This window comes from Saccoglossus kowalevskii, chromosome 20 (assembly GCF_978046115.1).
Source record: "Saccoglossus kowalevskii chromosome 20, keSacKowa6.1, whole genome shotgun sequence".
Taxonomy (NCBI): domain Eukaryota; kingdom Metazoa; phylum Hemichordata; class Enteropneusta; family Harrimaniidae; genus Saccoglossus; species Saccoglossus kowalevskii.
The window spans coordinates 23384210-23409447 of record NC_140660.1 but is presented as its reverse complement, the minus strand read 5'-3'; the positions used below and the strand labels follow the sequence as shown (position 1 = coordinate 23409447).

General features: G+C 36.7%; 1 protein-coding gene across 1 annotated transcript; it reads left to right on the top strand.

Annotated features, from left to right (window-relative positions):
• Positions 1-18767: 18767 nt before the first annotated feature.
• LOC102801098 (C-type mannose receptor 2-like) lies at positions 18768-25238 on the top strand. The gene is made up of 10 exons (XM_085494249.1): positions 18768-18885; positions 20042-20066; positions 20557-20700; positions 21809-21953; positions 22178-22248; positions 23504-23647; positions 23843-23987; positions 24531-24600; positions 24818-24860; positions 25028-25238. The coding sequence occupies exons 1-8, from the start codon at positions 18826-18828 to the stop codon at positions 24598-24600; spliced, it is 804 nt and encodes a 267-aa protein (XP_085350375.1). The 5' UTR covers positions 18768-18825; the 3' UTR covers positions 24818-24860; positions 25028-25238.

Sequence of the window (25238 nt, the reverse complement as noted above, 5' to 3'; positions counted from 1 at the left end):
GCGCATCTTCCGAATCCGAATTGAAAATTACTTGTGGGTAAGTGAATGAAGACCATGGAATGTCTAAATATTTGCATACTGTGTTTTAGTAAACTGACAAAACTGTCAAAACTGATAACATATCGACTTGCCCGATCCGGTCTTCGTTGCAACATAGTCCCTATGGACTGGTTTCAACAAACACACCATTTCCCCCAGATATAGCACTAAGCGCTTTCTTTTGATGGTCAGTAAGCTCGTTCACAGAGACAAAGCTAGTAACGCTTCATTTATTCCACCATTTTAATTTTACCAAGTAATGTGTCGTTTCTTTCGTGAGTTCTGATTGGGTAATGCAAATGAGCCCAAGTGAATCGTATAATCGTTTGAGCGCGTGCGACGTACAGTGAATCGTAGTGAAATCTGCCAAGGGTTAATCTTGAGGCTTCGGCCGAATAAATGGTCCTTGACTGGCGAAGATGGCACTGACGCTGCAGGTTGGCGTCTTTCAGACACCATTCTGACGAATATATCGTGCAAGGCGTTTGCTCAAAACTTAGATAATGTCAAAGTCAATCGCCGGTCAGCACGTTTTTTACGGCTATAATAAATCGTTTTAGTGATTACTTTACTAAATAATGATAAATGAAATATTGTAGAAATAAAGTTGCGTAAAAATGCAATCAGTTTATGCTGTTAGTTCCTGGTTCTATGCGTGATTGTAGGCGTTCAAGGACGCTCTTTTTTAAGCTACTTGAAACTTGAAATTACGCGGGAAATTTCAAACTCAAATTTTATTATCGTTATTGTGTATTAGTTTCTGCTGTTTAAAAAAATAATATATGACATTAATATTTCACTCGCTAAACAATATTTCACTGAAATATGTGATTAAAAAGCATCTTGAATTTTATCAAGTTCCGCGTATAAACACTAGTGTAAAGAGGCGGCGGAGCGCTAATTTAGCCAAAATCTGCTAGTAAGACGTCATATTACACAGGTCTGTGCTGTGACAGCGCTTCTTGTGACGACACAACGAGGACGTGGTTAATGTATAAGGCCTTTTAGCATGATTCGACCTTGACGAATCACGGCTATAATAAACCTCTGAGCACAGAACAGCACACTGTTAGTATTAAGTATTTGAAGGAAGATCTAAGATGATAAATCTTGTAAATGTATTATATAGTATGAAGTTATCATGAGAATTCCACAACATATAAATGAAGACAGTATGGAAATCAATCAATTATACCGTAATATTAGACGTGGGGAGATAATTTAGAGAGATAACTGCAACATTTCATGTCATATTACCATGGCATGTCATTAAGTTAATTGAATTGTATGTGTAAATGTCTCACTGGTGATTAGACTTTTCATCACCAGACATTCTCGCCCAAATTATCCTGTACTTTTTTTTTTTTATAATTGTTCAATATTTCTGGAAATGAACCCTAATTTTGAACCAACAGGAATTTGGGTCAATTTTCAGTTTTTACTCAAAACATTGTGCTATTTTCTTTTCTAATCTTATGAAGGAAAGTGCGTACTATAAACAGGACTGAGTGGTGAAAAAGTTAAAATGCGGTTTTAAAAAAAAAAAAAATTATGTGAACCTACTAAATTAGTTTTCAGTGAACACTCTTGTATGTTTTCCTTTAGGCCCCTCTCTAAAATTGTTATGTCAACTCTTAAACACGTGTTGTCACTACATCCAAGTGAAATCATGTAACAATTCATACTTCGTAGGTTAGTTAAGTGTTCAGAAGCAGAAATCAAAACCACATTGCATGTTGTTGTTTTAGGATGTGTTAGATTAAAGTTATGATGGGCATATTGTACAGTCCAAGCGTAACCTAACTTTTAGTTAGCTCAGTTTACTTTTAAAACAGCCACCTAACTAATCTGCATAAATATTTTACTATGTGTATAAAATATATCATTTTAACAAGATAATTCGCCCAGGAACATAGGTTAGGACGGAAGTATGAGGAGGGGGAATATGGGGGACGGAAAATATGCTTAAATGAAAAATATAACATGCATGAAGAAAAAATAAGGTCAACTGAAATTCTTTTTGAAAAAATAAGAGTGTGAATCTGGAAAATGACATGACTTATCGATATTTCTCTTGTTTTATCTGGGCGTATCCCTTTGACGGTTATATGAAGATTACTGTCTCGTTTTCCTGCCTGGTCTCAGATTAGCTCCCCAAACTTAGTTTTAGACACTATTCAATTCGGGTATAAGATTTCCTTTTTAACTACACCTATAGGAATAATCAGAATAATCTGTCGGCAAAGCGTAATGCCGGTTTTGTTCAGCAGTCTATTGCAGATTTGCTTGTTTTCACTGCTATTGAGAAGAGTATTGTGCTTTCGTTGTGTGTGACCCACTTTTGGTAGCAACGAGCAGCAAAGGCAAGATGCGTTTAATTCTGTAATACATTATCTGTAATTTTGTTTAATTTGCTATGCCTTTGTTCCTAGAGCAGTTCGCCCCCTAGAGTCCACTTTATATTTATCTTGTTTTTTCACAGCACCATCAGCCATTTTGTTGTTTCCTCCGTGCTCTCATCAGTCACAATTCTGATTTTACACAACATAAATTATCCTCCAATGTCTCAACGTCCAAAAAGAGTTTGCAAGTCTTGTCAAATTCCACTGGTGCAACACATCAGACCTTCAGGAAGAAATTGCAAACAAAACGCTGGTAATCCTTTCAATTATCAAGTCGACAACACGGCAAGTTACTCGAGTAAGTCACGTGATACTCATGAAGTCACACGCTACTCTTTCCAAAGAGCCAATTCTTTCCCAGACTCGGAAAAGAATAAGTTGTTGCTATGCTACAGACCATCGCTGCAATTGTGTTTAATTTGCTATGGCTTTGTTCCTAGAGCAGGACGCCCCCTACAGTTCACTTTTTATTTATCTTGTGTTTTCATGTACAGCGCCCACAGCTTGTACAACAACAGTTAGCCATTTTGCTGTTTCCTCCACGCTCTCGTCAGTCACATTTATTTTACACAACACAAATTATCCTCCAATGTCTCAACGTCCACAAAAGAGTTTGCAAGTCTAGTCAAATTCCAACACATCAGACTTTCAGGAAGAAATTGCCAACAAAACACATGTAATCCATTCGATTATCACGTCGACAACATGCCAAGTTACTCGAACAAGTCACGTGATACCCACGACGCCACACCAGCTACTCGTCCCAACGAGCCAATTCTTTCACAGACTCTTCTGATTCAGACAAAGATCAACATGCTATGCTATAGACCGTCAGATTGGAAAATGACAGGTTACAGTTAGAAATAGAGCTAAATGCAGAAATTCAACTTGAACTAAACATGTTACTGGACAAATCGTGTTCATGCAGGTAAGTGTAGATAATATTGCTCTACTGAAAACGTGGGCTCTTTACACAGCAATGGAACAGTGACTGCTTAGTACTTTGAGCCTGTCGAAAGCCGCCACTGGCGAACTTCGGTTTTGGAATGCAAATGCACGTAGCTTGCAAGGTGGCACATACGTCACGCAACAAGGTATATTTAGACGCCTCAAGTGTCGCATTCGGGGTTATGTTGTCGAGTATGATGATTCTGTCATCCACAGTATGTGAGACACAGGTGAGAAAGTTTGCAGTTGAACTTGCAGGCCGTATTCAGAGATGTGATCAGCGGCAATACACACCTGTTGTCAGATCACATTATTAAGTGGTTTCACAGACAACCAGAATGTCGTGTCTATTGTACACAATGAGAGTATGAAACCTAATTTCCAAGATATCGCGCCCGTTTTGCCATTCCCGTCTAATTGGACTGGATACCGAGGGAGGCTAATGCAAGTGCAGACTATATTAGTGAAACTATCGACTCGGATAATTGGTCAATTAATGTAGATCTATTTAATGATTTAAACATTCCTTTACCATCGACAGGTTCGCCTCTTCATACAATTTAATTCTCACTTTCGGCGCCCTCATACGGAGGGAGTAGACACATTTACACAAAATTGGTCACGGAAAACAGTTGGTTACTCCCTCTCGTTCATCTTATTTGACCGACCCTTAGGTATATGCAAATGTTTGGGACCAGGGTTTACCTGGTAATTCCGCCATGGAGATTGGCTTATTTCTGGTCGCTACTGTGTCCAGATGGTTCACATTTTCTAAGCTTCGTTACTGACCCACTGGACCTGCCAACATGGTACAGTACTTTCGTTGCTAGCAGAGGGGCTTACACTGTCTTCGGTGGTAAGCCGTTATTTTTCTACATGCTGTCACTTCTTTGATTTTGGATCTAAAGTGAGATACGGCCCACTGGGTTTTGTTCCAGCTAGGCAGGGCGTTGTTCTGAATGCGTCCGAGCTACATAGGTAACATTCCGGTATACGCGAGAAGCGACCGACCAGATTTCGTATTCTATGCTTGTGTTAAGAAGAACCATTCGTTCTCGGCTCGATCTGCCTGTTGGATCCACAGTAGCCTTTAAATGATTCACGATACTGAATAAGCCACTAGTGCAGTCCGGAGTTTGTCAGTAGTTAAAGGGCGGCAGTCGTCGTGCTTCGTCTTGTTCGATATGGGACTCATAGCGACGTATACAACGCGTGTAAAATACATTGTTTATTTACATTAAATTCGAACACGCGCTGCACGACGACCACCGCGCTTTAAGGAAATTTGACCACCCAGAGGCTGTATACCTGGCGTCCACGTTAAAGAGTGGGATACTGACCTCCAGAGCGGACTCCTCAGTGTCACCAAGTTGCATTGATGTTGTCATGACGATGCTATGGGGCGACGCCCTCAGTGGTGGAATTCACATGCCGTCATGACAGCGCACGCAAAGTATTAAGACTATTGGTTGAACTATTAACACTGTCGGTTATAAAAATGGGGGGCTTTAGCGTAATAGGAGAAAAGAGGAACGGGGGCATATGGTGACAATTGAAGTTGTAATAAATATCTGGCTGTACTATACTACTCATGTCCTTATGACTGAATGGTTCGTATAAGTGTCGAGCGATCCTACTGTACCACTCACTGCCTTGCGAGTTACCCATTCCCCGTTACAATCACTTCCCGTATTTTCAACCTGACGAGCCATCCACCTATAACAACCCTGATAGACGAAACCCGCATTGTTTACAACGGTAAAAAGTTACACGTATGCATTCAGGTGGGCTAAGTTTGCTCAGGGCAAAGATTTTCCAGTGTTTTCTGTTCAGCTTGTCCACTTTTTGCTGTATCTGTAGAGTTTTAATTAAGGGCGCCCTTCTCAGTGCTAAAACCATGCAGTGTGTCGAAACATACAACGTTCAATGTATACACAGCCTGGTTAGCGTCCCACAACCACCACCAATGAAAGCATTGTCGAGTCCGCAAAGCGACTGCTCGGCAAACCAGTTAAGAAGAAGTTGCCTGCATCAGATTCAATGATTGACAGCCTTGTCAAACTCATTAAAACGTGCCTTTGCTTGACATCAGAGATTTGTGTATATTGTTACTCGCATTTGCTGTTACTTTCGATACAGTAACCTCGTGACCATTAAGTATTGTTTTCTTTGAATCGCATATTCGTATTACGATTAGAGCTAGTTAGAATGTTAAGTATAAACAGGGCAGCGTGGTAAATATTGCTAGCATTGGTAATTCCACTTGTCCAGTAGTAAAGTTGATCTAGTATATCAGTGTCGCGGGTATCCCTGACGTGTCAGATTATTTTATCTTTAGGCCGTTATTTTCTATTTACTTATCGACTCTTACACAATCCCCGGAGGGAAAGAAAATGGTCACAAAGTACAAGGAAAAAAATATAATATATACATATATACATATATACATATATATATATATATATATATATATATATATATATATATATATATATATATATATAACAAATACAATCACTAAATTACTAAGTAATACAAAATCTCTAAAATACTAACTAAAATATAATTACTAAATTGACAGCAGGCATTAAGATGTCAAGTATGACCCTGCTTCCTGACTTCGAAGTCTTACTTATGAACTGTGCTACTGGTATAATAATGTTTTCATTCTGTAACAATTCCATGATTTTTTTTCTTGGGTGGTTACTGTTTAGTTCATACAAACAAAAGTAAGGGAAATTATTAGAAGCAGACTGGCATTCGTCAGGTTTCTGCACGCAATTAACTAATTATTATTATTTATTAATTAATAATTCACAAATTATTTACGAATTTAAAAATGACCATCAGACACCCGATTAGCCAATCGACAGTGGTATGACATCATAGTAAATTTAAATTAATATTCATGAGTTGGTTCATCGCCATCTGATCGACCATTACGTCTTTGTACCATTTTATGAAAAGACAAAATTAATTCTTGTTTCAACAATCAGACGTTCCCATACTCAGGTCGGTTCACAACCCATTAACAAAATATTGAGCGGGGTAGATGCACCAATTTCCAAATCGTTGCATATAGAATCATGGACTATGATGGTTTCATTTTCATCCAAAAATGCGACATTGGTGACGTCATGCTAGGAATGCCGGGTAAATAACTTATATCGCTTCTTCGCTTTATAATTCATGGTTATTTTCAACTTCGTGAACGTTCTACGCGTAACTACAATACGATGTATTTACTACACTGTCGATTTCTTTCCTCTCAGGCTACCACTGCACATATATTCAATTGTTCGACATTTCCGGGTATCATAATTGATATGAGTTATTATTACGCGATAACAGGGCTTGGATGTACACTTTATTATTGCACACATCCCGTCTTGCACTGTTATCACGTAGCAGTTGACAGCGAATCGTAATTCATTCCCTAAATATAGTTATACTGTTGATTTTCCCTGGCAGTGTTAGCAAAGCCATGTTGTAAACACAACACACTTAAAAAAATATTGAGCGGTGTGAATGCATCATTTTCCAAATCGCTGCATATATAACCATGGACTATGATGGTTTCATTTTCATCCAAAAAATGCGACAGCAATGACGTCATGCTGGGTCAATAACTTATATAGCCATGCACGCGAACAGCAGACAACGATTAATGCCGTCGTTTATTTAAAAAACAAAACAAAAGTTATTAAGAATTACAGAGAAGCACTAATCAGATAATAACTGGAGAGTGCTTGAGGTCAATATACATATAAAACCGGGGTCTATGGTTTGAAGCAGTTATATAAAATGTTCCACCACATTTGTACGGATCGTTTGAACAAAAACCTCAACGACTTTTTCGCTTTAGAATTCATGGTTATTTTCAACTTCGTGGACGTACTACGAGTAACTACAATACGACGCGTTTACTACACTGTCGATGTCTTTCCTCTCACTGTACGTATATTCAATTGTTCGACATTTCCGGGTATTATAATTGATACGAGTTATTATTGCACACTTCCCGTCTTGCACTGTTATCACGTAGCAGTTGGCAATGCGTTCTAATTCATTCCCTAAATATAGCTACACTGTTGATTTTCCCTGGCAGTTGTAAACACAACATACTTAAAAACATGTCACCTTATACGTTGTTTGAACCAACAGCAATAGACCTCCAATTATATTTTTGTGTGCGGGATCGGGAAAACCACACAAACACACAAGTCCGGTCATTTCAATATATACATGTACAATGTACAACAATGAGACAGATTTATAATAGTATGTGTTCTTGTCAGTTCGCTTGACCTTGTGACCTTGCATCAATGGTGCCTGTATCATATATGATATGAAGGTATGGGTGTGATACCAGCGACAAAATCCCTAACTGTACATATGAGCTGTTCAGCCTGATCACCACCAGACTTTCTCGTCCAAATTTTTTTGCACCTTTTTTTAAAAATATTTTTTCAATAATATTTCTGGAAATGAATTAAATAATAACTTTTGCTATTTTGTCCCACACTTCTGAAAGAAAGTGCAGACTATAAATGGGATTATTTTGTGAATTTGTGATGAAAAGGTTAATTGACGTCTAATCTGAAATATCGCCAACTGATATATTGCTGCACTGAACGTAGCAATATGTATGACGTCATGATTGTTTAGTAATGGATCCGGGTAACTATTATCTCAGGATAAGAACTGAAGATCACGTAATAATGATAAATGCAAGTTAATTTTGAAAAAAATATAGATACGAAGAGTTTTTGAAACCATCGACGGTCGTACCCACGCATGAGCGTTCCTTGTCGCCCTTAGACATCATGCCTTATTAGCACATTATGACATCATGCCTCATTAGCATATTGCTAGACGATCCAGCAGCGCAGATCTGTAAAATCGTTTTTTTTTGTAGTACTAAAATAAAGTTGAATATATCGGATGAAAAGTTTATCATTCGTCCGTTATCAGGTTGATACTCGCGGCTAATAGACTGTAAAATTCAGCTCACGATGACACTAGTATCAAATCGCTCTAAGGCCAGGATCTAATATTCATTTAAATAGAAGCTTATACAAGACAGACTTTGATAAAACTGTCAAAAAAACAAATTGGTGACTAATTGAACTGACTGTTAGTGTTAGGGTTGGATAGTGAATCAGACATAATTAAGTAAGTAGATTTGTATTTCGTCCAAGGGTTAATAAACAATCGTGGCCAGTGTTTTGACAGTAGATATGTATTTGCGTACATACCGTATATGGAAGTGAAAGTTGTCGGTGTTCGTTCTGACTAAATCAGCTGGTAGCTGACGTGTGGACTGGAATAAACATTGTAGTGTGGACCTCGTAATTTTCAAATTTGAATTCAGACGAAAAAAAGATTAAATTGCATGAAGCTGTTTGCTTCTCAGATCTATTCAAAACTATTAGTATATCTTCAGACCGACACTCGCGATCAACGGCATAAGTTTAATTATCAGGAATAACAATTGTAAATTGGAATATCATTGGGTAATGATCCTAAAACAGGTTAAAACTGACTTTTTCTTTTACCAACTGATAAATCGTAGTAACACGTGGCAAATACATGATATTACTTTCACCAGCTGTTAGGTGACTTATCAGTACAATGCTTAACCTGACCCATAGTAACATGGTAAATACATTATATTACTTTCACCAGCTGTTAGGTGACTTATCAGTACAATGCTTAACCTGACCTATAGTAACATGGTAAATACTCGATACTACTTTGACTAGCTGTTAGGTGACTTATCAGCACAATGCTTAACCTGACCCATAGTAACATGGTAAATACATAATATTACTTTCACCAGCTGTTAGGTGACTTATCAGTACATTGCTTAACCTGACCCATAGTAACATGGTAAATACTTGATTTTACTTTGGCTAGCTGTTAGGTGACTTATCAGCACAATGCTTAACCTGACCCATAGTAACATGGTAAATACATAATATTACTTTCACCAGCTGTTAGGTGACTTATCAGTACAATGCTTAACCTGGTCCATAGTAACATGGTAAATACTTGATATTACTTTCATCAGCTGTTAGGTGACTTATCAGTACAATGCTTAACCTTACCCATAGTAACATGGTAAACACTTGATATTACTTTGACTAGCTGTTAGGTGACTTATCAGTACAATGCTTAACCTGACCTAAAGTAACATGGTAAATACTTGATATTACTTTGACTAGCTGTTAGGTGACTTATCAGTACAATGCTTAACCTGACCCATAGTAACATGGTAAATACTTGATATTACTTTCACCAGCTGTTAGGTGACTTATCAGTACAATGCTTAACCTGACCTATAGTAACATGGTAAATACTCGATATTACTTTGACTAGCTGTTAGGTGACTTATCATTACAATGCTTAACCTGAGCTATAGTAACATGGTAAATACTTGATATTACTTTCACCAGCTGTTAGGTGACTTATCAGTACAATGCTTAACATGATCCATAGTAACATGGTAAATACTTGATATTACTTTCACCAGCTGTTAGGTGACTTATCAGTACAATGCTTAACCTGACCCATAGTAACATTGTAAATACTTGATATTACTTTCACCACCTTTTAGGTGACTTATCAGTACAATGCTTAACCTGACCTATAGTAACATGGTAAATACTCGATATTACTTTGACTAGCTGTTAGGTGACTTATCAGTACAATGCTTAACCTGACCCATAGTAACATGGTAAATACTTGATATTACTTTCACCAGCTGTTAGGTGACTTATCAGTACAATGCTTAACCTGACCCATATTAACATGGTAAATACTTGATATTACTTTCACCAGCTGTTAGGTGACTTATCAGTACAATGCTTAACCTGACCCATAGTAACATGGTAAATACTTGATATTACTTTCACCAGCTGTTAGGTGACTTATCAGTACAATGCTTAACCTGACCCATAGTAACATGGTAAATACTTGATATTACTTTCACCAGCTGTTAGGTGACTTATCAGTACAATGCTTAACCTGACCCATAGTAACATTTTAAATACTTGATATTACTTTCACCAGCTGTTAGGTGACTTATCAGTACAATTCTTAACCTGACCCATAGTAGCATGGTAAATACTTGATATTACTTTCACCAGCTGTTAGGTGACTTATCAGTACAATGCTTAACCTGACCCATAGTAACATGGTAAATACTTGATATTACTTTCACCAGCTGTTAGGTGACTTATCAGTACAATGCTTAACCTGACCCATAGTAACATGGTAAATACTTGATATTACTTTCACCAGCTGTTAGGTGACTTATCAGTACAATGCTTAACCTGACCCATAGTAACATGGTAAATACTTGATATTACTTTCACCAGCTGTTAGGTGACTTATCAGTACAATGCTTAACCTGACCCATGGTAACATGGTAAATACTTGATATTACTTTCACCAGCTGTTAGGTGACTTATCAGTACAATGCTTAACCTGAGCCATAGTAACATGGTAAATACATGATATTACTTTGACTAGCTGTTAGGTGACTTATCAGTACAATGCTTAACCTGACCCATAGTAACATGGTAAATACTCGATATTAATTTCACCAGCTGTTAGGTGACCTATCAGTACAATGCTTAACCTGACCAATAGTAACATGGTAAATACTTGATATTACTTTCACCAGCTGTTAGGTGACTTATCAGTACAATGCTTAACCTGACCCATAGTAACATGGTAAATACTCGATATTACTTTTACCATCTGTTAGGTGACTTATCAGTACAATGCTTAACCTGACCCATAGTAACATGGTAAGTACATGATATTACTTTCACCAGCTGTTAGATGACTTATCAGTACAATACTTAACCTGACCCATAGTAACATGGTAAATACTTGATATTACTTTCACCAGCAGTTAGATGACTTATCAGTACAATGCTTAACCTGACCCATAGTAACATGGTAAATACTTGATATTACTTTCACCAGCTGTTAGATGACTTATCAGTACAATGCTTAACCTGACCCATAGTAACATGGTAAATACATGATATTACTTTCACCAGCTGTTTGGTGACTTATCAGTACAATGCTTAACCTGAGCCATAGGAACATGGTAAATACTTGATATTACTTTCACCAGCTGTTAGGTGACTTATCAGTACAATGCTTAACCTGACCCATAGTAACATGGTAAATACATGATATTACTTTCACCAGCTGTTAGATGACTTATCAGTACAATGCTTAACCTGACCCATAGTAACATGGTAAATACTTGATATTACTTTCACCAGCTGTTAGGTGACTTATCAGTACAATGCTTAACCTGACCTATAGTAACATGGTAAATACTCGATATTACTTTGACTAGCTGTTAGGTGACTTATCAGTACAATGCTTAACCTGACCCATAGTAACATGGTAAATACATTATATTACTTTCACCAGCTGTTAGGTGACTTATCAGTACAATGCTTAACCTGACCCATAGTAACATGGTAAATACATGATATTACTTTACCAGCTGTTAGGTGACTTATCAGTAAAATGCTTAACCTGACCCATAGTAACATGGTAAATACTTGATATTACTTTCACCAGCTGTTAGATGACTTATCAGTACAATGCTTAACCTGACCCATAGTAACATGGTAAATACTCGATATTACACTCACCAGCGGTTAGGTGACTTATCAGTACAATGCTTAACCTTACCCATAGTAATATGGTAAATACATGATATTACTTTCACCAGCTGTTAGGTGACTTATCAGTACAATGCTTAACCTGACTCATAGTAACATGGTAAATACTTGATATTAATTTCACCAGCTGTTAGGTGACTTATCAGTACAATGCTTAACCTGACCCATAGTAACATGGTAAACACTTGATATTACTTTCACCAGCTGTTAGGTGACTTATCAGTACAATGCTTAACCTGACCCATAGTAACATGGTAAATACTTGATATTACTTTCACCAGCTGTTAGTTGACTTATCAGTACAATGCTTAACCTGACCCATAGTAACATGGTAAATACTTGATATTACTTTCACCAGCTGTTAGGTGACTTATCAGTACAATGCTTAACCTGAGCCATAGTAACATGGTAAATACATGATATTACTTTACCAGCTGTTAGGTGACTTATCAGTAAAATGCTTAACCTGACCCATAGTAACATGGTAAATACTTGATATTACTTTCACCAGCTGTTAGATGACTTATCAGTACAATGCTTAACCTGACCCATAGTAACATGGTAAATACTCGATATTACACTCACCAGCTGTTAGGTGACTTATCAGTACAATGCTTAACCTTACCCATAGTAATATGGTAAATTCATGATATTACTTTCACCAGCTGTTAGGTGACTTATCAGTACAATGCTTAACCTGACCCATAGTAACATGGTAAATACTTGATATTAATTTCACCAGCTGTTAGGTGACTTATCAGTACAATGCTTAACCTGACCCATAGTAACATGGTCAACACTTGATATTACTTTCACCAGCTGTTAGGTGACTTATCAGTACAATGCTTAACCTGACCCATAGTAACATGGTAAATACTTGATATTACTTTCACCAGCTGTTACTTGACTTATCAGTACAATGCTTAACCTGACCCATAGTAACATGGTAAATACTTGATATTACTTTCACCAGCTGTTAGGTGACTTATCAGTACAATGCTTAACCTGAGCCATAGTAACATGGTAAATACTTGATATTACTTTCACCAGCTGTTAGGTGACTTATCAGTACAATGCTTAACCTGAGCTATAGTAACATGGTAAATACTTGATATTACTTTCACCAGCTGTTAGGTGACTTATCAGTACAATGCTTAACCTGACCCATAGTAACATGGTAAATACATGATATTACTTTCACCAGCTGTTAGATGACTTATCAGTACAATGCTTAACCTGACCCATAGTAACATGGTAAATACATGATATTACTTTCACCAGCTGTTAGATGACTTATCAGTACAATGCTTAACCTGACCCATAGTAACATGGTAAATACATGATATTACTTTCACCAGCTGTTAGATGACTTATCAGTACAATGCTTAACCTGACCCATAGTAACATGGTAAATACTTGATATTACTTTCACCAGCTGTTAGGTGACTTATCAGTACAATGCTTAACCTGACCCATAGTAACATGGTAAATACTTGATATTACTTTCACCAGCTGTTAGGTGACTTATCCGTACAATGCTTAACCTGACCCATAGTAACATGGTAAATACATGATATTACTTTCACCAGCTGTTAGGTGACTTATCAGTACAATGCTTAAGCAGACCCATAGTAACATGGTAAATACTTCACCAGCTGTTAGATGACTTATCAGTACAATGGTCAACCTGGCCCATAGTAACATGGTAAATACTTGATATTACTTTCACCAGCTGTTAGGTGACTTATCAGTGCAATGCTTAACCTGACCCATAGTAACATGGTAAATACATGATATTACTTTCACCAGCTGTTAGATGACTTATCAGTACAATGCTTAACCTGACCCATAGTAACATGGTAAATACTTGATATTACTTTCACCAGCTGTTAGGTGACTTATCAGTACAATGCTTAACCTGACCTATAGTAACATGGTAAATACTCGATATTACTTTGACTAGCTGTTAGGTGACTTATCAGTACAATGCTTAACCTGACCCATAGTAACATGGTAAATACATTATATTACTTTCACCAGCTGTTAGGTGACTTATCAGTACAATGCTTAACCTGACCTATAGTAACATGGTAAATACTCGATATTACTTTGACTAGCTGTTAGGTGACTTATCAGTACAATGCTTAACCTGACCCATAGTAACATGGTAAATACTTGATATTACTTTCACCAGCTGTTAGGTGACTTATCAGTACAATGCTTAACCTGACCCATAGTAACATGGTAAATACATGATATTACTTTACCAGCTGTTAGGTGACTTATCAGTAAAATGCTTAACCTGACCCATAGTAACATGGTAAATACTTGATATTACTTTCACCAGCTGTTAGATGACTTATCAGTACAATGCTTAACCTGACTCATAGTAACATGGTAAATACTTGATATTAATTTCACCAGCTGTTAGGTGACTTATCAGTACAATGCTTAACCTGACCCATAGTAACATGGTAAACACTTGATATTACTTTCATCAGCTGTTAGGTGACTTATCAGTACAATGCTTAACCTGACCCATAGTAACATGGTAAATACTTGATATTACTTTCACCAGCTGTTAGTTGACTTATCAGTACAATGCTTAACCTGACCCATAGTAACATGGTAAATACATGATATTACTTTCACCAGCTGTTAGGTGACTTATCAGTACAATGCTTAACCTGAGCCATAGTAACATGGTAAATACTTGATATTACTTTCACCAGCTGTTAGGTGACTTATCAGTACAATGCTTAACCTGAGCCATAGTAACATGGTAAATACTTGATATTGCTTTCACCAGCTGTTAGGTGACTTATCAGTACAATGCTTAACCTGACCCATAGTAACATGGTAAATACATGATATTACTTTCACCAGCTGTTAGATGACTTATCAGTACAATGCTTAACCTGACCCATAGTAACATGGTAAATACATGATATTACTTTCACCAGCTGTTAGATGACTTATCAGTACAATGCTTAACCTGACCCATAGTAACATGGTAAATACATGATATTACTTTCACCAGCTGTTAGATGACTTATCAGTACAATGCTTAACCTGACCCATAGTAACATGGTAAATACGTGATATTACTTTCACCAGCTGTTAGGTGACTTATCAGTACAATGCTTAAGCAGACCCATAGTAACATGGTAAATACTTCACCAGCTGTTAGATGACTTATCAGTACAATGCTTAACCTGACCCATAGTAACATGGTAAATACGTGATATTACTTTCACCAGCTGTTAGGTGACTTATCAGTACAATGCTTAAGCAGACCCATAGTAACATGGTAAATACTTCACCAGCTGTTAGATGACTTATCAGTACAATGCTTAATCTGACCCATAGTAACATGGTAAATACTTGATATTACTTTCACCAGCTGTTAGGTGACTTATCAGTACAATGCTTAACCTGACCCATAGGAACATGGTAAATACATGATATTACTTTCACCAGCTGTTAGGTGACTTATCAGTACAATGCTTAAGCAGACCCATAGTAACATGGTAAATACTTCACCAGCTGTTAGATGACTTATCAGTACAATGGTTAACCTGGCCCATAGTAACATGGTAAATACTTGATATTACTTTCACCAGCTGTTAGGTGACTTATCAGTACAATGCTTAACCTGACCCATAGTAACATGGTAAATACTTCACCAGCTGTTAGGTGACTTATCAGTACAATGCTTAACCTGACCCATAGTAACATGGTAAATACATGATATTACTTTCACCAGCTGTTAGATGACTTATCAGTACAATGCTTAACCTGACCCATAGTAACATGGTAAATACATGATATTACTTTCACCAGCTGTTAGATGACTTATCAGTACAATGCTTAACCTGACCCATAGTAACATGGTAAATACTTGATATTACTTACACCAGCTGTTAGGTGACTTATCAGTACAATGCTTAACCTGACCCATAGTAACATGGTAAATACTTGATATTACTTTCACCAGCTATTAGGTGACTTATCAGTACAATGCTTAACCTGACCCATAGTAACATGGTAAATACTTGATATTACTTTCACCAGCTGTTAGGTGACTTATCAGTGCAATGCTTAACCTGACCCATAGTAACATGGTAAATACATGATATTACTTTCACCAGCTGTTAGGTGACTTATCAGTACAATGCTTAACCAGACCCATAGTAACATGGTAAATACTTCACCAGCTGTTAGATGACTTATCAGTACAATGGTTAACCTGGCCCATAGTAACATGGTAAATACTTCACCAGCTGTTAGGTGACTTATCAGTACAATGCTTAACCTGACCCATAGTAACATGGTAAATACATGATATTACTTTCACCAGCTGTTCGATGACTTATCAGTACAATGCTTAACCTGACCCATAGTAACATGGTAAATACATGATATTAATTTCACCAGCTGTTAGATGACTTATCAGTACAATGCTTAACCTGACCCATAGTAACATGGTAAATACATGATATTACTTTCACCAGCTGTTAGGTGACTTATCAGTACAATGCTTAACCTGACCCATAGTAACATGGTAAATACATGATATTAATTTCACCAGCTGTTAGATGACTTATCAGTACAATGCTTAACCTGACCCATAGTAACATGGTAAATACATGATATTACTTTCACCAGCTGTTAGGTGACTTATCAGTACAATGCTTAACCTGACCCATAGTAACATGGTAAATACATGATATTACTTTCACCAGCTGTTCGATGACTTATCAGTACAATGCTTAACCTGACCCATAGTAACATGGTAAATACATGATATTAATTTCACCAGCTGTTAGATGACTTATCAGTACAATGCTTAACCTGACCCATACTAACATGGTAAATACATGATATTACTTTCACCAGCTGTTAGGTGACTTATCAGTACAATGCTTAACCTGACCCATAGTAACATGGTAAATACTTCACCAGCTGTTAGATGACTTATCAGTACAATGGTTAACCTGGCCCATAGTAACATGGTAAATACTTGATATTACTTTCACCAGCTGTTAGGTGACTTATCAGTACAATGCTTAACCTGACCCATAGTAACATGGTAAATACTTCACCAGCTGTTAGGTGACTTATCAGTACAATGCTTAACCTGACCCATAGTAACATGGTAAATACATGATATTACTTTCACCAGCTGTTAGATGACTTATCAGTACAATGCTTAACCTGACCCATAGTAACATGGTAAATACATGATATTACTTTCACCAGCTGTTAGATGACTTATCAGTACAATGCTTAACCTGACCCATAGTAACATGGTAAATACTTCACCAGCTGTTAGATGACTTATCAGTACAATGCTTAACCTGACCCATAGTAACATGGTAAATACTCGATATTACTTTCATCTGCTGTTAGGTGACTTATCAGTACAATGCTTAACCTGACCCATAGTAACATGGTAAATACTTGATATTACTTTCACCAGCTGTTAGGTGACTTATCAGTACAATGCTTAACCTGACCCATAGTAACATGGTAAATACTTCACCAGCTGTTTTGTGACTTATCAGTACAATGCTTAACCTGACCCATAGTAACATGGTAAATACTTCACCAGCTGTTAGGTGACTTATCAGTACAATGCTTAACCTGACCCATAGTAACATGGTAAATACTTGATATTACTTTCACCAGCTGTTAGGTGACTTATCAGTACAATGCTTAACCTGACCCATAGTAACATGGTAAATACTTGATATTACTTTCACCAGCTGTTAGGTGACTTATCAGTGCAATGCTTAACCTGACACATAGTAACATGGTAAATACATGATATTACTTTCACCAGCTGTTAGGTGACTTATCAGTACAATGCTTAACCAGACCCATAGTAACATGGTAAATACTTCACCAGCTGTTAGATGACTTATCAGTACAATGGTTAACCTGGCCCATAGTAACATGGTAAATACTTGATAATACTTTCACCAGCTGTTAGGTGACTTATCAGTACAATGCTTAACCTGACCCATAGTAACATGGTAAATACTTCACCAGCTGTAGGTGACTTATCAGTACAATGCTTAACCTGACCCATAGTAACATGGTAAATACTTCACCAGCTTGAGCAGGGCGTATGTTTTCAATGTATGTGTCCAGACTGATAGTTGTTGTCTTGAACTGCAACTACATGTCTATTGCATATAGTAAGAACAATTGGGAATGAGTTTCATGACACCTACACGATCATTAGAAGTTGTGTATATTTCACACCAAAATATTATCATTACAATTCTGTCATTGTGTTTATCCCATGCAATGTACATGTGTTTTTTAATGAGAATATAAAAGTCATAGAACCCAGCACGTAATGCATGGTTCTTTATGTAGTAAAACAATACTTTCTCAAGTTTTGTATAAATTACATTGTAAACATGTGTCACGACTAGTAATGTCGTGTGTATCAAAATAAATATATTATGCCCCTCACACGAAAGTTTGCTATTTAGATTCTGCCGGTCCTATTAACTACAACACGAAAGAATTGATACACATTTACGCACGTGTGACATGATTAACAACCAATGGAATTGCAACAATTCTTTGGATACACAACGTCTATAAATGGCCGGTGAAGTGTCGTTTTGTTATTTGTAAAACGCTGCACATTGAATTCTACTCCGATTTCTCTGAGCAAGACGACTGCATCAACGATACGAATAATGTTAGGCTTACTGGTGATACTCATTGTTGGTGGTTTTGCCGTAGCAAATCCAATTAAGGTAAGTTCATAATAAGTATTTTGATCTAATAATAGTTATCTCTACTCGTTTCTCTTTCTGGGGTGTCTGTTCTTGAGTTGATCAATGAAGTTCCAGTTTGTCTGGTTAATTTGGCTAGCATACACGCAGAATGTGGCCGAATCGATGTTGATTAAATTCCAGTGCAGTAGAGTCAAGTTCCGCCATTACATTCGAAACTTTCGCGCTCTGGTGTAAAAAGGTTGCAATTTCTGCATAGAAGGTAAATGTTCGATAGTCTACCAGTATGTCTGTATCCAGGGAAACCAGTGAATAAACTCCGCGAGCTAAACATCACCCACCCACCCCCATTCTCACACGGATACCGACCACTGGCGATGTACGTCGAAACTCGTCTATTGGGCAAATATTATACTACGCCAGCTCGAGTGTTGTTCCGATCATGTTGATTTTGTAATGGAAATAGAGTAGAGTGAAATATCAACGTTCATCTTCATTCTCCATGAATTTTGTAAATTGTGGAGTCTGAACAAAAAACGTGTCTGAAAAGATACTTTTACATAAGTTGTTCGATTCATTTTTCAACCCGTCATTATAGAAACATTTTTACTCGAGATACGTGTATCCTGATGTGTATCGGTGCTTCACTCGTGAAAGTACGGCCCCCGGATACACCGCATCGCTCGTGAAAATAACTTCCATACGCCACGAATGTCACTGGGAGGGTGTGGGATTCTGTCATATTCGCACGCAAGTCATGTAAGTCATCCTGATTCATGGCGTCAAACGTTTTATTAAAGTGATAAAAGTAACCGGGTGACTACAGGGTCTTGTAGATCAAATATTTTCGAATATGCAAATGAGTTCAAACTCAACTACATTAATGTAAACAAAACTATATTTCTTTCTATTTTTTTCTGATAATGAAGAATGTCAAAAAGCTATTTTTAAACTGATTAATACGAGATAATATGTAACATTACTAAAACCGTGTGTATATTGGATTGTAAGGTACAGCATAAAAAGCCCCACCTAGGATCATGTTTGTGTGAATTTAGTATGCAAGACAGATTTACATATATTTGTATGAATTTAGTATGTAAATCATATTTACATATATTTGTGTGAATTTAGTATGTATGACAGATTTAAATTTACATATATTTTATTTTCACAGAGGTCTACTGGGGTACGAGCAGCATGTGAGTATGCATATTATAGCTAGTCATAATGTAATCATAATCAGTTGAGAATGTGATTGATTTCTATTGATTTTTATTTGTATGCATTTATTCGACGAGTCAGAAGTAAATTGAAAAAAATAATAACAGTAGTAGTAATTCTGATAATGGCGAACAAATAATTTTACATATTATTACTGCAAAATCTCGCGTCTGTCGCAAAAATAGAATGATTTGATTTTGGGCTTTGGAATTTTGGAATTTTGTTTATAGCTAAATATTAAAATCTTAAGATACCCTAACTTCATCGAAGTTGACAATCATCAAATGTGTATAGCATATTATGAAGCATGGAACTACCCTCAGCAAACTTTTACGTTTGTCGAATTATACGCTTTTGACGTCACTACATCGCTGAGATATTTGTTTATTTTGTATATTAATTCGTCCGATCGGTCTAGTATTATGATCTAAATAGTTTGATTTATTATAAAACAAAAATCATTTCAAGGTATTCCTGAGTATACCGTTTTCAAAGATGAAATGACGTGGGAAGATGCAAAGGCTGCTTGTGAATCTTTTTCTTGGAAACTTGCTGAGATCCGTTCCCAGGCACAACAAGATGCAGTCAAAGCCATTTTACCAGCAGGAAACAGTAAGTTTAAACATCATGAACACCATGATATAAATCATAACTAGGAGAAGTGAAACACAGATTAAAATTATGTGTTTAATTTGTGATCGACGTAGTTGGTAATATCTAATCTTACATATCGTAGTTTGCACAGTGATTGAGTTGTCTTTATTCTAATTGTAATCTTTGCTATATGTTTAGGGATAATGGCCGACCCGCGGCCAATTATTCTCTGTTATAAATCACCATTATCAGAATATCATATACAGAGATTGTTATGACGTCAAAGTTTTAATTACCATAAAATAACGCGGAAATCCTTCTAATTTTAACTAAATTTGTTTATTTTTGATGGTGGTGTTAATGAACCCTACAGCCTCATATTGAATTCAGAGAAGGCTCTTGACGCGATAATAAACCCGGCTTTGCCTCGCACATCACCTGCTTATAGACCCTTAGTGTCATCCAATATGGCGGTGTGGGGAATTCAGTATTGCTTAAATAACTTTCATTCGGCGATGTTAGTTTCTCACTTTACTTTTTCATACAATTTTCGTGCCAAACCAGCAAAGACATGATTGCCGATTATGGTGACGATTCAGTTTCCCGAGTCACATAGAAGTGATGATTTATAGGGATATTGAACGGTTTGCTTGTAACTACCGTAGAATTGACGAAAGACGTCCTTTCGGGTTGTTCATAGTTAAAAATTCGAGCACTGTCGTCTTTTCTCAACCAACCTAAAATGAAAAACAATACCGTTTTGCAAAACCCAAGAGTAAAATGCACGTTTAAAATCACACGAATCATGTTTCAGGGTACGGCATGTAGAATACTGTATATAATGTAACCTACTTTGGAAAGCTACCACCACCCATTTTATCTGCTTCATCTTTCCCCGTTCATTCCTATTCATTAATCCTCTGAAAGTAACCAGAGCCGTTTCGGTATCGCTGGTGTTCTCAAGTTCGCCATGTTCTAAGTATTGAAATCAAGATCAGAGTTTACTTTGCTTACTTTCCTTCCGTCCTCACGTGATATCGTTTGACGAACAAGAACCAGATATACACAAATGCACGGCATTCTAATTCTTGAATAAACATCGTTTTTGTATGTTTTTCCCAAACAGATCATTATTGGATTGGTGTTAAAGATGTAGTCGGTGACAATAAAAACTATGAGTATGCTACTGGTGGTTCAGTGATTTACACAGACTGGTCGTCAAATGAGCCAAATAATTATAAGGGTACTGCTGAGGATTGTGTAGAGTTACGGTAAGTAAATTATATTTCATTTAATCACGGTTATCAGAATCTAGTAACCGTAATTTAATGTGTAAATTATATTCCAAAAATCAGTAATACGTCTAATTGTAAGTTGTTTGCCTGCTGCGAGGCTGATATATTTCTATGTTCGATATGATATTACGGACACGTAAATAAATCAACAAAAACATGATTAGCGACAACAACATCTCTAACCTCTTTCAAATTTACAGAGGTGACCATGACTATGAGTGGAACGACGTACCGTGTAGCAATAAAATGGCTGCTGTTTGCGAGTTTAAGCGTAAGTTTATTGTTATTTATGTCAATTAGGTTATTACATGTAAATGGTTGCTAAGGAAGATCATTGTATAATCATTTGCAAGCTAACATACATATGCAAATTAAGTCTCGAGATTAGCACCATATGCGCTAAACTCAGTTATTTGTTTTTATTGGAAAACCACTTATTTCAAAGCCTGACTGTAAACACAAGTTGACACACACGAGTTGCCACCCAAACATTCGTTTCCATTACATCATCTGAACACATCGAAGGGCCTATTTGCATGTTGCATTGTAGGTATGTTTTTATTTGTTGTTGCAAGAAATGCGGCAGACATTTCAGCGAAGGCCGGAGGCCCGAGGACTGTCCACTTCTACACAGTTTCCCTTGATATTAATTATGCATGCAAACGAATGACGTCACTCAATTTTAATAATAGGCGGGGCATAGTTCGGTTTCTGTTTAGACGTCAACAATATAAAGGTCAGGGACCCATGTGCGTTTTTCGCTGTTCTTTCGTGCCCGCGATCAGCAGATATTTAAACTGGAGACCAGCATTAGTAAACGTCAAAGCGTGTTTAACATCAATGTCGCATATATTGCCGGTCATCGTTGAAGTGAATACATTGCGCGTGTCCACCGAATCTGTGATTGGCTGGTTGCTTCGTGGCATTTCCAGAGCTGTCAATCATTCTCTGTTCAGTACCGGTGGAAAACCATGTAAAGCCACCTATTGTTGAATGAATGAATGAAGTTTGAATGAATGAAGTTTATTTCACTATAAACATATATACATATAATAATATACATATAAATATGATATATAAACAAATGAGTAAATAAAATTGAGTAAATAAGTTAAAACCGAGTGACGTCATTCGTTTGTATGCATAATTAATATCAAGGGAAACTATGTAGAAATGAACAGTTCTCGGGTCTTCACTGAAATGCCTGCCGCAAAAAAGGGAAATTATTGAAAACAATTATAAAATCACACACTAAAGGAAAAAAACGCCCAATTAGATTTGCTAGGGATTTTGCTAAAGAATTAGATTAGATTAGATTAGATTAGATTACGGCTTGCCATAGCAAGTATTTTTGATGTGACACATTTTGTCTTTATAAGCATTACAATTTTTATCCCCGTTTCTATATCTCTGATGTGATGCGAGTTTTTAGATATTGTTACATATTTTGACAAGCGTGAATCTACCCATAAGTAATGTATGCATATCCAAGTCTATGTCACTAAACCTTGAGTTGTTATATACAGGTATTCCTGAGTATTCAATTTCGACTGATGAAACAACATGGCAAGACGCAAAAGCCGGATGTGAATCACAATGTGGAAAACTTGCAGAGATCTGCTCTCAAGCGGAACAGGATGCAGTAAAAGATTTCCTACAAGAAGGAGACGGTAATTTAACACATAATTACACTGTATTGTTATACATCATAACAGTCAGAATTGAAATGTAGATTAACATAATAATCATATAATCTGACATATCTATTCCAATTTTGTTCCAGTCATTAATTCGTCTTTAAATTACTTTCAGCGTTACAAATTGTTTCAACATTTCCTAATTGTTAAGTTTTTATTCCCCAACAGGTCGTTATTGGGTTGGTGTTAGCGATGTAGTCGGTGACAATAAACACTATGAGTATACTAGTGGTGGATCAGTGATTTACACAGACTGGATGGAAAATGAGCCAAACAATGTTGGGGGTACTGCTGAGGATTGTGTAGAAATAATGTAATTAAATTAAATTTCCTCTCATTTGTAAGGCATTTAACAAAAATTGTAAATTGGTAACTAAATGCGAGTATCGGTAGATGTTATAGTGCCATGTGCGCGTAAAGCTGACTAACTGTTATTTTGTTCTTAGTGTTGTTGTTGGTTAAATTGCACATAAAACTGTCTTCTTCTTGTAGTTACAATTTTATCTGGTCATCGTCAAATTTGGTAATCTCTGCAATCACTGTGAAATTTCAATCAAGTGAAATCAACTAGCAAGACTTATCCACACACTCGCAACTCACTCACGACTCGTAATACTCGACTACAACACGCAATACTCACTCACGACTCGTAATACTCGACTACAACACGCAATACTCACTCACGACTCGTAATACTCGACTACAACACGCAATACTCACCTATACACTCGAAATATTCACCCACGAGCTCATAACTCACCGACGTAATCACAATACTCGCACATGCACTCACAATTCACCCGAGCACTCGCAATTCTCGCTCACACACTCAAAAATTCATCTTTCCTAATTACAGTGGATCTGAAGGGTATGAATGGAATGATATAAAATGTAGTGCTAAAAAACTTTCTATTTGCGAGTTTTAGGTAAGTGTTGCATTATTTATACCATACTAGAAACTGTCGTGTCATGATTGAAAACGTAAATCACATGCAATTCAATGATATCTTTGTTTAGTTTATTAGACCAGCTTTTAGACTAAAATCAAGTCACAATTAATTGTTTTGTTACAAACAATTGTCATATAATTACACATTCAATGTCGTTTATTTCACACCTATATGTTATGTGTTTTGTCATTAGACTGGGCAAGTAGATGGAGCAGCAGGAAAATGAAGACAGACATGTAAGTTAGTGAGCAATTTCTATTATCACTTTCATGTCATAACATTTTGGCAGTGAATATAAATATATAATATAATACGTGTATAAATGTATACAAGAAACAAAGAGCAATGCAATTGGACATTAAACGCCATCCATGACGGACTGTTATTTTGTGTTTGCTTTCAGATGTGACTGTCAGCGTAGTGATCATGGTCGTAATTATTTAGTAACCTTCTCATTAACGATCATTTCATATCTTTTTCGGGTTTTGATTTTTGGATTTATCTTTTGTCAATCTTTGTTCAGCCGGGTCATGCCGGAGTTGGAAAGCTGTAATAAGCTAGTAATTGTCCTATTTGGAAACATCAGTCTGATAATAAAAGGTTATAATATGGTG

Bases quoted from the DNA above. Each gene is read 5' to 3' on its own strand.
- LOC102801098 (XM_085494249.1), top strand. From the start codon at position 18,826: ATGTTAGGCTTACTGGTGATACTCATTGTTGGTGGTTTTGCCGTAGCA. The intron at 21,954-22,177 runs GTAAGTAAATTA...TCAAATTTACAG, and splicing joins GAGGATTGTGTAGAGTTACG to AGGTGACCATGACTATGAGT. The intron at 23,988-24,530 runs GTAATTAAATTA...TCCTAATTACAG, and splicing joins GAGGATTGTGTAGAAATAAT to TGGATCTGAAGGGTATGAAT.